Raw genomic sequence first — 16,820 nt, forward strand, 5'->3', positions numbered from 1 at the left:
GTCGCTCTGTAAATCGTTTTAAGGCCTCAGCCCCATGAGTAAAAGACATGGAACATCTCAATTTTTCACAAGTCACAACCACCTTGGCTCTCAGGCAAGGACAGAAATTGTCACCGACAACAACAACACATGTTAACGAAACATGGCTGCTCTTCTTCGGGGTCAGCCGGCACTTCGCCGAATTATTGCCTTTGTGGGGCGATCTCAAGTAAAAGAAACTCACAACTGTCGTAGCATTGTACAGATAAATCATTGGATATTCAAGTCAACCTATAAAAACACAAGGTAAAGGTCTAAAGTGGTTGGAAAACGTGGTGAATTGTGTGACCGATGCCCCCGGTGTGAAAGGAAATTTAGTGCCCATGCAGATAGTCCTGTAGTTTAGGTATGGATTCAGTGTTCCTCTCACAACGAAGGTGTAGCCTTAACATGCTGAAGTTGGTTCTTCGATCCCGAACCCTCATGACCCTGCTGGGACATATCCACTAATCTTTCATCTGTCAACACCGTACCGCCGTCACCACCGGTAGGCCTACCGCCTGCATCACTCAGACCATCATGAGGCATGCCCATGGCCATAGCCTTTCACAAAATATGCATGTACAACCATCTCCTCTAAAAGTACTGCCTTGGCCTTGTACTCTTGTGTTTGCCCGTTCTTTTGATAGACTTATGTTTTTCAGAAACTATGCCACATATTCTCAACAGAAACCAAAATCATTTGGTTTAGATTGGATGCAAAGACAGAGACCCACATCGCCAAGGAATATAGATGATGCGCTGAACATGATTGACCGTGAGGTTCGCCGGGTAGGGCGCATCAAGAAAGATGTCGTTATGGGGACGTATGCAGCAGTGAAAGAGTCTGGTGAGTGTGAAGCCAAGAGGGACTAGTAAATACTATAGTATTTCTTACCCGGAACAGCAGAGAAATACGTTAATTAAGTCCAAAGCTAATAGTAAAAGGCAACGCCTTAAAATTACTGTGGGTTGGATGGATAACAATCCATTTTTCAGCTGGAAGCTAATTGCCTTGGTCTTGATAATGAGTCCGTGCTAATCACTCAAAAAATGTTTCCAATGGTGAGCTGACATATTTTGTGCTAAGGCATGCAGTGGTTCACTGAGCAAAAAGTCTTGTAGATCTCCCTCTGGACAAGTTCAATAAATATTTGAATGCACAAGAACACACCTAAGAGTTTGCAGACCTCTTGCAGTGTTCCACTTCCAGCACTTGATCTTCACCCCATCCAATCTTGTATTTCCCTCTAGGTTCTGTAACAGGACACCAGAGTCTGCTTCTCTTGCGATGCTTTGGTTCAGTGATGGTTGATGAATCTCCTGCAGTTCGACTCCAGTTGGCTGAAACACTTTGGACTGGTTTGAAAGCTTTGGGTAAGATATTCTCTGATTATTTTTCTTCCAAATAAAAAGCTAGCTTCTTTAAGGATTGGTGTATATTGCTTTTCAAGGAGAGAGAATCTGAGCCAAAGACATTCCAGAGACACAAATCTCAGTATAACTACCTTTTTTAATGACAAAATCTTGTTTGTTATGGTAAGCGTGATAACAATATAGAATTTTATCTATGTTTCAGGTGCCAAATATGATGTGACACACTATAATGCACTACTTCAAGTCTACCTTCAAAATGACCACAAATTTTCCCCATCAGAATTCCTGACAATGGCTGAGAGTGCTGGGATCAAACCTAATAGGGTAAGTATTATCATGAGAGGTGAATAGGGTGTCGGCATCCCAATGTCACTAGGGTATGTGTCAACATGACATTCAAACTCTGAGAAAATTGATATCGCATCTCCGTCACATCAATCCAAAAGCGGCAACAGTAGTTTTGCTGGTACCCTATTGTACATTGCCAAAATTAGGTAAATGTATTAAACTTTAACCTGATTTCATAATGACCTATTTGCTCTTTTGCAGGTTACTTATCAACGAATGATTGCTGGTTATTGTCAAACAGGGGATGTGCAAGGTGCAAGGTAAGAATCACAAACAAGGAGCTCTATGATGTCGTTGTTTGGATGTGCAGATTGTGCTCCATCCAGGTTCGAGTACCTGGTATTCATTCGGTATAACCATCTCATACGATACTCCAACCAGAACTGTTTACAAGTATTACTGTTATGGTAAAACCCAGCAAAAGACACGATGGCTAGATGTTGCACAATCGACCTGTGAAGTTTTACAGAATTTGCTAAATTTCTTTTCAGTCAAATCCTTGAGCACATGAAGACCTCAAATCTTCCCATAAATGAGACTGTCTTTAACTCATTGATCATGGGCCATATGCGGGCTGGGTAAGTGCAAGTCTAGACATGAACAGATTTGCTTATATAGTGAGTTATGGGTTAGCCTTTCTGTGAAAGCCTGCTAAAGATACATATTGCTATGTTGGCGAATAAATGATTCCAAATACTCAAAAGCTGTTCAGTGTACTTGTACCTGTACAAATGTTAGAATATCCTGATAGGCTGATTGTCCACAAGTGCACTTAAATCCGACTTTTCTGTAAAGTTTTCTTGTTTATTTTCAGTGATGTGGAAAGTGCAACTGGGGTGTTCAAAATTATGAGGTAGGTCTTTTACTTTCTGTGGAATTTTATTGGCATCGGACTGGTACACTTGCTAGTATTACATTGTTAAAAGTTAAAGTTTTGGGTTGAAAATCTGATATCAGCTCTGGTAGATGTGATCATCCAACTTCATGTGAATGTGTGGGTTTAACCTAAGATGTGCAAGCTGATAGTCACTTGTCTTCTTTCAGGGACTCGGGCATCCCCCCATCTGGTGACACCTACTCCACCCTGATGATCGAACATGCCAGAAAGGGTGACATCGAGAGTATTGAAAAGGTTAGCATTGCCATTTCCCCATATTCTCCTGTTCTCTATAATGATCCTAGCAAATCGGTGTCGTGAACTCCCTGCTTTGCAAGTCAGATTCTTGATCTCTGGATATCCTGATCATAAGTGCAAGCCCCTTGACTCCATGCCTTTTAAAAACATTGCTGTGACTCGAGCAAATCTGTATATTTCTTCAAATCTTGGGGAACACAACAGTCATGGCTTCACATTATCTTTGCTGATTCAAACCAAAGTGCGTGATTTGTATTTGAATTTGGCAACATGATTTCAGTTGAATTGACTGTGGCAAAAATCGCTCCTTTGCGCGCGGCTCTTAACTGTGGTCTGTTTATAGGTGTCAAGAGAGGCAGAGGAATCTCAAGTGTTGTTCCAACCCAGCCACTACTTTGATGTCCTTGAATCACTTTGCGCTAACGGTTACAACCAGCATGTGGATAAAGTCATCTCTTGGGTGCCCAAGTCCGGCTTGTTTGGGTATAACCAGGAGTGTGTGAGCGCAGTGCTGCAGATGGTGGCACGAGGTCATGATGACATCGCGCATAAGCTTTTCCTCTCGATGCAACATCCAACGCCAATGGAAGGGACTGAGGTCACACTTGGGAGGTTCTTGATCAAGGAAATGGTCAAACATGAAATAGTAAGTAGGGTTTGTTTTATATAAACAAGCATTTTATTTCATTGACAGGGGGAGCATTAGTGGCAGTTTGTGTCACTGTCAGATGTATTCAACCCATGATATTCAAACTCATCGCAAGAAAACAGTCATTTGGTCGATAACCCTACTTGGCACCAAACCATAATGGCATGCTTTAAATTCTGGCAAGAAGAGTACACACAGACAAAAAAGAAAGATCGAAGATTTTTCGAAATAGTTGATTGTTTGACTTCATTTTTCCCAGTGCGTCAAATCTTTCCCTTTCTTATTTTCAGCCATTAGAAAATGTAGCTGGGATCATGAAGGACCTGACCTCGAGAGGGCTTATCACAGATCGCCTTGACTTCATCGCACAGTGGGCGCTGGTCTATGAGAAACCTGTCTATGCACAAGAGGCTTTCAGTCTGATGAACAGGGAGGTGAGTTCAGTTCAAAATGTGATTTCCCCTTATAAAACCAGCTCATGTCTTGGTGTCCTTTATAGAGAGGATATCTTATCAACAGAGGTGTCTGCTAAGGGAGGTTCCACTGTATGTTCATTATTTCAGGGTCTTCCACTGCGCACCCACTACTTCTGGCCTGTCTTCATTGCCTGTGGAAAGCAAAAGAATGCACAGGGTAAGCCGTAAAAATGATTCTATCTTATCCAGAATTGCTTGGATGTTGTTAATGTTGGCACAAATCTTTGTCAAAATGCCGTTGTAAATTAGGATGGAAAAGTTTTGTGGGCTGAGTGGGCCTTTAAACTCAAATGATGATAGGGCACATGTAGGGTACAGATTAACCTTCTCCAGGCAAAATTGTTGAGCTTTCTCCCGAAAACGATAATTGATCAATTTTACTATTGATGCTTATTTGTATTATTTCAGGAATTTATGATGCCGTAAAAATGATGGAAGAAAAAGTGAATGAATCACGCGATTTCATCTACACCCTACATGAACAGGTCATACCAAGTCTCGTGCAGACAGGAGAGGACTTTGAGACCATTAAAGACAAACTCATGGTACGACATGCTCAGTTACTTCATTGCATAAAACCTTATTCTATAAAATTTTCAAAATGTGACTCCGTCTTCGGTCTGAAGAAGAAAGACCAAGCAAGCAACTCACTTTGCTCACGTGGTGGCGTCTCTTAGTTGCCCTGGCAGAGGAACCGAGAGCTGCAAATCTAATCAATACGGTGTGATTGATATTTCAGGAACGAAACATACTGGAGGGCGATATCAACTTTGCCAGCATGATTCACCTCATGAAAGCTGGAAAGAATAAAGAGGCTGTGACTTTGGGTGAGTAACCCCCCCCCCCCCCCTCCATAGCTTGTTTGGAATTGTTTATATTGAGCTATCAAAAATGCATCACTAAATCAATATACAGCCAGTTGAGACTTGGCTCAGTTCGCCTTAAATGGCCCTGTGAACTGTGGACTGCAACAGTAAAAATGGGCTCGGGCTCAAAGACGATATCTGATGGAGGGCATGAAACTTTATTTTGAATCAAAAGATCTACATTATTTTTCAGTGAAAGAAAAGGAGATTAGATTTCATCATTCGGCCCTGTTGCAATATCTGTTTGCCTGGTTCAGAGCCACAAAGGATACTGAGTCAATCTTGGAGGTAAATATATTTAATTATTTAGTTCCTAAGTGTTGATATTCTAACTAGAATTTCGAATGAAATTGCAGTGATCGCAATACATTTTTAGGTGATTTTGTAGTAAATTTGCAAGTATTTGTATGACAGAAAAATTTGTCTTTAAACTTCGGTGAAGTTAAATAACTTGACGTGATCAGAACCCTACTCTCTTGCACTCAAAACTTATAGAATTTGATGTAATTTTTATTTCTCCAGGTTCTTGCGTCTGCTCAGAATGGTCCTGCCATTACAATGCGTAACACGAGGGTGACTGATCTGGCCACTAAATTCCTCTTTAATTTCATGGACATGTTTAAGACTGACTCTCCTCGGGTTGAAAGTTTTGTCCAGTCTATGGTCGAAAGGGTAAGTTCGAGTTTCTTAATCGATATTAGTCAATGAAGCATGTAAAGCATTTTCTCCAGGGTGATGTATGAGTGTTACATTGTTAAAGTGGCATATGTTAATACTGTGTGCGAGGGTATTCTCTGGTCACAACTACTGTAAGGATGTTTGTTCTTCATCTTATCCAATGGACACTATTTGTTTCAGAAATTGGGAGTTACTGACAGTGACGCCCTCAAACAGAGGTTGATAGGATTTGGATTATCATTGGATCTGATTCAGGTAACTGTAATGCGGGATTTTTCTTACAGGTCACAAACCAGGGAGATAAGTTGTGTATTGGTTACAGTTATGTCTCAAAGTTAATGGGTTTGCTTCTTGTCTGGAGCAACACTGCTTCAAAGCTCCCTTGAGAAAGATGGTAAACACAGCTTGCTTCTAATTGGGAAGGTGAACTTACAATGGACTTGCCTGTCAATTTGGGGTTGGTTGTTGAAGCTACTGAAGGCTTTTGAAGTTACACACTCCCGGCTGATGAGCCATTCCAGTTTTGTACACTCTGTGGAATACCGTCATTTGTGGAACTGTGTCTGGCTCTGTTGATATTTCCTAATTTAGTAGTTTCACACTTATCAATGAAGTCTGCTTATTTTCCAGGAATTGACATCAACTGAGGTAGCTGCAGATCAACAAAGGCCAGAAAGCAGACAGGTGAGTAGACTCCAAAAATGTCAAGCTTCCGAAGTCTCAAAGTGTGCAATAGTAAAGAATATGGTTTTCAGCATTGCTTGATTTTACAACTTATCAAGCCATGAAATGTTTCCCATTTTTGCTGCATAGTGAAATTGATTTCTATTGCTGTGTAGAGGATCCCTGTTCGGCCAGACGACATGGATCTGGCAGCCCAACTCGGAGGAATAAGAGTGAACTAATGTTGACTATTGACTTTATAAACAAGACCAGTCTGATTACATATCTTAACTACCGTACCTGAAGAATGCTTCGAAGAAGATGCTGCACAATTAATCAATCTTCTCCTGTCTTTGCCTTCCAGTTTGAGCAGACATCATTTGGAACAAAATCCATCGACGAACTGGAGAAAATCTTGGTTGAAAATCGAGCAAACAATTACAATATAAAGGGCCCGATGAGATGGTTGTTGGAGAAGTACTGTCAGGCAGGCGTAAGTTGGTTTATTTTCACAGCTTAGATTGTATGAAAGTTTGTTTTACCTTTATCCTTGAAGTCTAGTTTGTGCTAAAGCTTTCTCATAGTACAGTGGAACCTCCCTTAGCGGACACCTCTCTATTAAGGACAACCTCTCTATTAAGGACACTAGTTTTGGTCCCAAATTGGTACTTTCCATTCAATTTGACCTCTCTAATCAGGACAACCTCTCTATTAAGGACACTAGTTTTGGTCCCAAATTGGTACTTTCCATTCAATTTGACCTCTCTAATCAGGACACCTCTCTATTTAGGACAGCATTTGTCAGTCCCCATGGTGTCCTTAATAGAGAGGTTCTACTGTATCTGCCTTCCTGTATCCTTCGTTTCTCAGTCTTAAGATGTGACAATGTTTCAATATCATATTTGCAGAATGCCTCGAAAGCTGATGAAATCAAAGCTGAACTTGATGGAGTAGGTTTCATCTACACCCCAGATCTGATACGGTCGATGATGCATCTTGCTGCTTGGTATAAAAAGGATCTTGCAGAGACAAAAAAATATATGGAAATGCTGTAAGAACTCCCAACTTTCATTCAAGACTATTTTCTATTCCCCAAATCTCCCTTCGCTAAAATCCTTCACTTGAGACACAATTGAAAATGAAATATTTTCCTTTCATCCAGGGAAAGTGAGCACCCAAACTTCAGAGCATTCACTTCGGAGGTGGTCAATTTGGCAGCTCTCCATGCGCTTCAAGGCAATACAGCAGGTATGAATTGTTAGGAATCTTCTTCTTTTGCCTTTACTCTTGTCTGTGTTTAGTTGAGTGCACCTTTACATATTTACGGCTCTTCATCCCTTGTGGGACACGGTCTCTCCACTTCCTTTGGTCTTTTGCTGATCAGTTTGGGTGAGGTATGACTTGCTCTGATCCAATATCTCTAATCAGGTCCTTTCTCAATCGTTCTCCACCAGGTGCCATTGACACTCTCAAAGAATACCATGCAAAGCATGCATCGTACATGGAAGAGAAGAACCTTGGTGACAGCTACTTGAATGAAATCCAATGCATCAACCTAATCAAGAACTGCCAGGCTGCAGGGCTGATGGAAGGTCCTGTGGAAATCATGAATACACTCTTTGAGTTAGGATACATCAAGAAAGGCTGCTACAAGCTGCTGAGTGCTTACGTTGAAGGCTATGTAGAGAAGTATGTTCAAGGGATTACAAATCGTTAGGGAGTGTGGTGATGTGGTGATGGGGAGAGTGACTCATCGGAGCTTAACTTGTTACCGGAACTGTTGTGGCTTCTGATTCCTTTCAAATCTTCCTGACGATAAGTCATCTCCTACTACCTCAGACGTCAGGATCCATTTTGTTTTTCAGAAGACATAGATGAAGGTTGATGTCAAGGGTAACTTTATGACTGACAGTTGGTTTGTTTCAGAGGTGACATCGATGGTGCTTTAGAGGCCATCTCATACTGCCACAAACAGTACAGACGAGTGCCAATGTTTGACAGTCTCTTCAGAATTTTGATAGAGAGAGAAGACCCAGAGAAGCTACAGCAAGGTTGGTCACATCTTTACAGACATTTGAGATTCATGTAAAACTATCAACTGGGATATAAAGGTATTGTCTGCTGTTGACAGGGCTTCATTTGTGGGCATTAACTGATTAAGTGAATTTGTGGGTTCAGTTTCTGGTGAAACTTTTGCAAGTGATGGAGGAAAACGTACAAATAGAAAATATAATTAATTGAATGCAGCCTGCTTCCTCCAGGTTTTTTCGATTTTCTCCTAATTGATAATTAAGTCATGAAATGTTGTTTATAGAGCTGATATAATATTGATATCTGCTCCTCTTGTAGTAATGGATATGGCCAGTGCCAACCTGGGTGAGATGCAAGCTCTGCACCAGTTGATGTACTGTTGTGTCGAGTGTGGAAAGGATGCCCAAGCAAAAAGGATTCTTGAGGTGAGATTCAGTTAATGAGTAGGATCCAGCCACACTTCATAACTAAATGAAGTCCAAGGACAATTTTCTTGTCTTTATTTCCTTCCTTGTCTGACACCTACAATATGGGTCAAAATAGACAGATGTGGGTAATTTAGTTGGGGCGAGGGTGTGTTGAAAGTCACTTGAAAAATTCAAGGTTTTGGCGACCGGCGGTATCCTCTTGAGTTTAGATAACCTGTGATCTAAAACTAGTTTGCAGTTCATGTCATAACAAGGAACTCGGCTCCATGTGATTTCTTACTTCAGACTCCAGGTATGCGGGCAATGATGGATCTGTTGGAGCTGTTTGGCAATCAGCTGATCACCAAGAAAAAGATAAAGGAGCTAGAAAGTTTGGTGGAAGTAACGCGAGGATTGTTTGGCCTAGACAGAGAACAGATGCTCTTCCTGCTCATGAAGGGTTACTGTAAGTATGCAAAATACAGTTTACAAAATCTTCCTGTATTAAGGTTGTCTCTTACGTTAAGTAAATTTGTCACTGCTGTTAAACCAGGAATGAAACATTTCATCATGAGAAATTGCTCATCGTGAACTTTTAAAGGAATGGCTAAGTAAACCTGCAAGTAAGTGACGTTGTTGATACTGTCTCAGGTGTAATTTTGGACAGCAATTTTGGAGCAAGTTCTGGCTTTCTGGCTTGAACCAGGCCAAGAGCCAACATATTGCTGCATGCAGCTGATGAAAACATTTCACTCTTGTAGGTCATGAGGAGAAGCTTGATAAGGCTTTGAATGTGTTGACTGTGATGGAGGAGGAAAACATCAACCCGAGAGGCCGAACACTGCGGTACCTCGGCAACTCATTGAAGACTGCCAATATGGAAGTGCCATTTGTTATACCAGATATTCCGGTTAGTTTAAGAGTGATGAATGGCATAAGTCCGGAGTAGATGTTCGAGAAAAACATCAGGTGGTTTTGGAATTCTGATTCAGGATATGGGGAGTTTGGATTTCATCGATGCAGTATTGAGTATATGATTTTCCTCTCGTCACATAATATACGATGAAAAGCCAATCTAATCTGTCTATGCATTGTAGATGTTGGCTAGGTTTCTTGGCTAGGTTTCTTGGCTGTGTCGAGATCCTTTTAACACCTTCAGCGCCGAACCACGTAGATCTACGTGGCCCAAATCCCCCCTCTGAGCTGGTTATCGGAGTCTCCTGGACTTCATGAGAGAACTACGCCATCGCCATCTTCAGGGCAAGGCAGGAACTGTCGGGGCAAGGTAGGGACTGACAGTTCCTACCTTGCCCTGAAGATGGCGATGGCGTAGTTCAGAACTTTGAAAGAACTACGCCATCGCCATCTTCAGGGCAAGGTAGGAACTGAAAGGACCTTTGTCTTCAGTTCTTGCCTTGCCCTGAAGATGGCGATGGCGTAGTTCTTTCATGAAGTCAGGGTTAGGCAGGGCGAAAATATGTCGCCACTCTTATTTGCGTTATATCTAAACGATTTTGAAATTTTTTTGAACGACCATGGTTTTAATGGTCCTTCTGATTTACATATCAATAGCCGATGTGAGTTTTTAGACAACTTGGAGATTTTTTTGAAGCTGGCAATATTATTGTATGCGGACGATATGATTCTTATGGCAGATGATCCTAACGAGTTACAAAACGCCCTGAACTTATTGCACGATTACTGTGAGGAGTGGCATCTGATCGTAAATATTAAGAAAACCAAGGCAATGATTTTTTCTCGGGGAAAGCTTAGAGTAAATATACCGGAATTTAGATATAATGGGGGTAGGGTCGAGTTGGTAGACCATTTCACATACTTAGGCGTAACATTCTCATATAATGGAAATTTTGCGAGGGCAATAAAAGATAGATATAATAAAGGTATGAAAGCCATGTTTGGTGTACTGAGAGCGTGTAGAAGACTTTCTCTTACGGTCGAATTGAGTCTAGACATATTTGACAAAGTAGTCACACCAGTTTTGCTATACGGTAGTGAGGTGTGGGGTAACCAAAACACCGAGTTGCTGGACCGTGTACAAGTTAAATTTTGCAAATATTTGCTACGATTACCGTTAAGAACTCCTACAGTAATGGTAATGGGAGAACTTGGGCGACACTCTTTGAAGATTCACATAGCCGTGCGAATGTTATCTTTTTGGAACAGACTCAGAATTGGAAAAACAGATAAATGGGCTTATATCTTTTATAACATAACTAGGGAGCATTTAGACAAGGGTTATTTAAACCAAGGCTGGTGTAAAAGTGTGAAAACTGTTCTAGACGGCTGTGGCCTCACTCAAATTTGGTATACTCCCGAGGTTTTGTCCCTACGAGAACTGAAAATTGTAGTTGAACAGATAATGAGAGACCAGTGTGAACAACTATGGAGAAACGAGGTAAATAACGATTTCAGATGTATAATTTATAGAATGTTTAAACAAAACCTGAATATGGAGCCCTATGTTAAAAAGTTACCATTATATCAAACGGTCAGTATTTGTAAATTTCGTACTGGATCTATAAAATTCCCAGAAACAGTAACCAGAATGTATAGAAATGAAACTGCAGAAAATATTTGTGGTCTTTGTGACCAGGTTTGTGTAAGAGACGAACTTCATTATTTTATTACGTGTCCGTATTTCCGTCACATGCGAGTAAGGTTGTTTCCAAACTTAAAAGAATTACCTCAGGTTTTTTATCATGAATTTTTCCATCGCATTATGACTAAATGTTCCCGGGTAAACTTAGACAATATTCATAGTTTTTGTAAAGAATTCATCAGCTTGGTCCACCATATGTAAATGTTAAATCATGTAACCTCTTATACCCGAAAGGGTTTTTTGGAGAGAAATAAATTATGTTATGTTATGTTATGTTATGTTATGTTATGAAGTCCATGAGACTCCGATAACCAGCTCAAAGGGGAGGGGGATTTGGGCCACGGGGTTCGGCGCTGAAGGTGTTAATGAAGTGTTTGTACCTTTCCTTTTGTTTCATTTAAGATGCCGATACCTAAGCAGGGCACTGTTGAACAGGTGAACAGATCCAGTGAACAAGTGGGACCAGCCTCTTCTCTCTCCCCTGAAGAACTTCAAGTCATCAAGAAAGCTGCCTCAGGAAATGTGACCACAATCAAAGAAATCAAAGAAAGGTAGACGAGTCACTCTCGGAGGAAAAAGTTGCACTGATTTCAGAAGAGGCAAAACAATACCATTTTTGTGGGAACCGATTGAGAAGGTTTTTTGATATTTAAAACATTCTCAAGAATGTTGTTACGACCATTGTCGGGATGTTTGCTTGTCCTAATGTGTACAATGTATGTAGACACCTTGTATAAGGATTAAATTCTAAGGCTATTTAAACAAAGCATTGTTTTCAAGGTCACATTGAACAGATTTATGCGGAATCCACTCTAGAAAGAGGAACAGTGTGATGAATGTAACAAATACTGCATTTTCATATTGTATTTCTTTCAGTGTTGGTGGTACCTTGAGCCTCAGTTTCCTCACTGAGATGGCCCATGCCCTCCTGCGATCTCAAAGGAAAGGAAGTAAGTGAATCCATGTCCTGTTTGAACTATGTGTTCACTATTACTAGCACATCCTTGGGGCGGACATTGACAAATCCTGTCCTACGCTGACGTGTCGTAGTGTCAGATTACAGAATCATGTCCTGTATTCTTTCAAAAGAAGTGCCTTTGCTGACATCAATTGCATGTATATCTACAGCAAAGTTCTACAATACCAAAGCTGTTTTTAGACCGAGATGGTATAAGAAAATATCAGTATCGTTCAAAAATTGCTAAAGATTCTTCACTTGCCCTGCATTTAATCATCTGTGAATGATTTTTTCATCGTTTTCAGGTTTGAAGTATTTTGTGCATGAACTAGCTGGAATGGGTGATGTGCAGGCCTTGGAGGAGCTCAGAGAAATGAACTTGAGGGTTTTCAACATGGGCATGATTCATGTTGCCATTTGTAAAGCTTTTCTTGAAAGGTGAGAACATTTGGTGATTCACTCCTCAAGACCTGATGGTTCTTATAGATCTATTCTGACCGTTCATCTGGAGAGAGCGTGCTACTGTTATTGTTGAAGAACTCATTCCTTAAAAAAAGGAGGACCGGATAACTATGACAGTTACGTGTATTGATATGAGCATCACTATGTACGTAAAACAATCCCTTGTTGCATTTAATGAAGACATTACTATGGTTCTCTATCTCTTTCAGTGGCAAACCTGAGAAAATGCTCGACAAACTACAGAATGACCCCAAGAATCTTACCAAATATCTTAGCACCGACACCTGTAACACATTTAGCGAGAAGTACCCATCTATGTTCAAACAATGTAAGTGGGCAGTATCAGGAAAGTTTGTAGTCTTAAGTGAGGCAAAATATCTTGTCATTGAGTGTTACTTGCTGGGGACCATCTCTCAATGACATCTGTTGTTTAGATTTTCTCAAATCTTTCAACGTGAAAACATGATGAAATTGTTAGCAAATGTGTTAATGTAGTGCTTTATTGTCTATTTCTTCATTTTGCTGATAATTGGAATCGACAGTCACACGGCATTTCCATAGACATGCCATGACCGACCATAAACCATAGCTGGGACAAAAACTGTGACCAGTTATAAATGTCCTACATTTAACTGAAAGCTATATTGTACAATTCCAGTTGAAGATTTGATCCTCGGAGCTGCAGACCAAGGCAACATGCAAGTTCTTAACTTCCTCTGGCAGCATTACTGTGTGACAGAACAACTGGATAAGTGCACCAAACTGCTTCAGAAATATCCAGCCCTCTCCAAGGATCTCAGAATCGCTGAGCCATGTGTTTATGCTAAAAGAAATAATAGGGTAGGTTTTTCTTTGGCAGTCTACAAAATTCAAGAGCGATCCTTCAGTCAGCTTGTATCATAGACAAGTAGATGTGCCCTTGTCCTATTGTCATTGAGATGTAAGAGACAATGTCACAATCATTTGATAGTTTTCAATGTCCCAGTCTGATTGTAATGGACAACTGCTGTATCATTGTCTTAAATTTTCTCTTCACATTTCAGGAGGACCTATTGCAGTACATTATCGACATTAGTAAAGGCAATGCCTCCAACCACAAGTTTGCATACAGCTATTTGTTAGGATTAAAATGTGAGTCTGGTTTCAATTCAGTTTAACAATCATGTACATTCACATTTCCAAAATCATAAAATGTCTTGCCCATTTCCTGCTTGTGCCTGATAAAACCACTGGCAAACTTGACACATTTAAACAACGAAAATCAATATTGTACGCCTTGACCATCTGTATTCTAATAAATATCCTATGATGTTGTAACAGCCATGTAACCACAAATTTGTAAATATTTACTCCAGGTTTGTGTTTTCATTAATCCAACAGAAGGCCATTGCATTTGATTACCGAAATATGAATATTTACTTCGAACAACAGCTGGTTGTAGCCTGCTGTGCGATACTTTTACATAAGTTAAAGCATCTGGTGGACAGGTTTTGAGAGCCAGGACAAGTACACTATGAGCACATTCATGAACTATTGACTCTGTTAACCCTTCACCCTCATTCCTCTCAGACCTGCAATGAGCCAGAATACAATTGTCGTGTCGGCTTTTTAACTGTTGGACATTTTCTACGTAGCCAAGATTAACTGGCTGCAGGTTTTAGATTTCCAACAGCAATTTAAACCGCTTGTTTGCGGTGCACTAAAATTATCTTTGAGTTATCTTTGTTATATGATTAGTCCTTCATTGTAGCATCAGCGTTCTTTTCCAGGTGAACAAAATGACTGGCAAGGTGCTCTCAACATGCTAGAAAAGGTGAAAGAAGATGGCTTTATGACCGACGATCTTCGACCTTTACCGCTTGCCGTTTTAGAATCTCTATTAGTTGCCAATAACCAGACTGTTCCTTGGCAGGTGCGTATTGGATAATTAGTGCCTTAATCTTTTAGGGCAGGTTAGAAATAACAAGAGGAATCATCATTACCATGTTAGGTTTCATGGCCTAGACTTTGAACTTTGCCAGTAATGCTAAGGATCATTGAAATCTTTTTGCAGTGGAACCTAAACTTTTGCTGAACTCTGCGAGAAAGATACTTTTCTCATAATGAAAGACCGGTCAGAAAAATTTCATGTTTATACCAAGATCATATTAATTACTGTCTTCTTGTGTGAATGTTGACAAAAACTAAAGAAACCAGAATGGGCAAATATATGGTTTGTCTGTTTTGCTAAAAAGGAGTATTTAATTATCTGTCAAATTTTAATGGGCAGTTTAAAAGTTGGATGCATGTTATGAATTCTGGGTTCTGTTTTTAAATGATGACAAATATGTTATTGCAGATTGGAAAATATGGACAAGTGACACCAAAAGCCGTGTCTAGTGATTCTTCATCGGCGTCAGATTCAGTGAGAGAAACATCAACCAAAGCGGCAGAAACTGTAGCATGACGATAAACGATTTTAGGAAAAGTGATATTTTGAGACTGTATGCATGGACGGATCCACGGATTAATTATTAATGGTTAGACAGATATTCTACCAGCTATTCTGGATTGAATTTGGCTGTGCAGTGTTCTTTCAGATGTGTTTTGACACATTTGGACTTTCAGATTTCAGAAAGAGGATAGTGACATGTTATGGTCTCTTGACCATTGACTTAAACTTATAGGTTCTTGTTTGTGTCATGAAAATAGTGGCCTTTTTTGTCCCGCTCTCCCCCCCCCCCCACACTCAGCAAATTTAATGGGGGGCAGTGCTTGTATCTGTATTCCAGAGTGGACTTAATGCATTTCATTGTCAGGTTAATCAGTGGCGAGTTGTTGAATTGAATGTATCTTGTTCATCATGATATACGTCTCGGTTAAATTAATATTATACGGATGTGATGCAATTACATATTGTGCAAAAATGAGTCAAATAGAATAATTGTGAATGGTTTTGTATCATTTAGTTTTGTTGTTATTGTTCTTTGGATGGGGAAAGTGGAGGTCCTTCACAGTCATCCCACCTTCCATCACCTAGTGTGTGCAAGGCTGAGGTCAGGAAACATTTGCCCTCCCTTCCAAAGGCTATTCCCTACTTTTGAGACAGCAATTCTTGAAAAAGTCTCATCATCCTATGACCAGGACACTGGGCATGGTTAAGTCATGAATTTGATGTTAACTTGAACTTGGCATGAAGTGCTGTAAATCGTCCCCCGCTTTAAAAACGGGCGTGACCTTTTTATTTCAGGCTACTGTCATCAGCTTGGTTGTGACAGTGTCTAGGTCGAGTGAAGCCGGCTTGTAACTTCTATTCAGATCTTGGACATTGTAGCAGCTACTGTCATCAGCTTGGTTGTGACAGTGTCGAGGACGAGTGAAGCCGGCTTGTAACTACTATTCAGATCTTGAACATTGTGACAGCTACTGTCATCAGCTTGGTTGTGACAGTGTCTAGGAGAGTGAAGCCGACTGGTAACTACTATTCAGATCTTGGACATTGTAGCAGCTACTGTCATCAGCTTGGTTGTGACAGTGTCTAGGACGAGTGAAGCCGGCTTGTAACTACTATTCAGATCTTGAACATTGTGACCGCTACTGTCATCAGCTTGGTTGTGACAGTGTCTAGGACGAGTGAAGCCGGCTGGCAACTACTCTTCAGATCTTGGACATTGTAGCAGCTACTGTCATCAGCTTGGTTGTGACAGTGTCGAGGACGAGTGAAGCCGGCTGGCAACTACTATTCAGATCTTGGACATTGTAACAGCTACTGTCATTAGCTTGGATGTGACAGTGACTAGGACGAGTGAAGCTGGCTGGCAACTACTATTCAGATCTCGGACACTGTAGCAGCTACTGTCATCAGATTGGTTGTGACAGTGTCTAGGACGAGTGAAGCCGGCTTGTAACTACTATTCAGATCTTGGACACTGTAGCAGCTACTGTCATCAGATTGGTTGTGACAGTGTCTAGGACGAGTGAAGCCGGCTTGTAACTACTATTCAGATCTCGGACACTGTAGCAGCTACTGTCATCAGATTGGTTGTGACAGTGTCGAGGACGAGTGAAGCTGGCTTGTAACTACTATTCAGATCTCGGACACTGTAGCAGCTACTGTCATCAGATTGGTTGTGACAGTGTCTAGGACGAGTGA

General features: G+C 40.7%; 1 protein-coding gene across 1 annotated transcript; it reads left to right on the plus strand.

Moving 5' to 3' along the window:
• The first annotated feature begins 142 nt into the window (after positions 1-142).
• LOC135485577 (leucine-rich PPR motif-containing protein, mitochondrial-like) lies at positions 143-15,628 on the plus strand. The gene is made up of 33 exons (XM_064767738.1): positions 143-285; positions 684-868; positions 1,273-1,395; positions 1,598-1,719; positions 1,945-2,003; positions 2,235-2,321; positions 2,558-2,596; positions 2,788-2,875; positions 3,222-3,524; positions 3,818-3,961; positions 4,091-4,160; positions 4,412-4,548; positions 4,743-4,830; positions 5,063-5,157; positions 5,392-5,541; positions 5,728-5,802; positions 6,178-6,231; positions 6,575-6,703; positions 7,119-7,261; positions 7,373-7,458; positions 7,665-7,899; positions 8,137-8,261; positions 8,560-8,666; positions 8,955-9,114; positions 9,410-9,558; positions 11,671-11,819; positions 12,145-12,218; positions 12,532-12,664; positions 12,898-13,016; positions 13,347-13,528; positions 13,732-13,819; positions 14,458-14,600; positions 15,027-15,628. The coding sequence occupies exons 1-33, from the start codon at positions 143-145 to the stop codon at positions 15,132-15,134; spliced, it is 4,092 nt and encodes a 1,363-aa protein (XP_064623808.1). The 3' UTR covers positions 15,135-15,628.
• The last annotated feature ends 1,192 nt before the right edge of the window (positions 15,629-16,820 follow it).

The sequence above is a fragment of the Lineus longissimus genome, chromosome 3 (genome assembly GCF_910592395.1).
Source record: "Lineus longissimus chromosome 3, tnLinLong1.2, whole genome shotgun sequence".
In the NCBI taxonomy this organism is placed as follows: Eukaryota; Metazoa; Nemertea; class Pilidiophora; order Heteronemertea; family Lineidae; genus Lineus; species Lineus longissimus.

What these genes read in the sequence shown, in the direction of transcription:
- LOC135485577 (XM_064767738.1), top strand. Translation starts at nt 143, where the DNA reads ATGGCTGCTCTTCTTCGGGGTCAGCCGGCACTTCGCCGAATTATTGCC. An exon ending in GACTGGTTTGAAAGCTTTGG is followed by an intron (nt 1,396 to 1,597) that starts GTAAGATATTCT and finishes TCTATGTTTCAG; the next exon opens with GTGCCAAATATGATGTGACA. An exon ending in ATCAAAGAAATCAAAGAAAG is followed by an intron (nt 11,820 to 12,144) that starts GTAGACGAGTCA and finishes TATTTCTTTCAG; the next exon opens with TGTTGGTGGTACCTTGAGCC.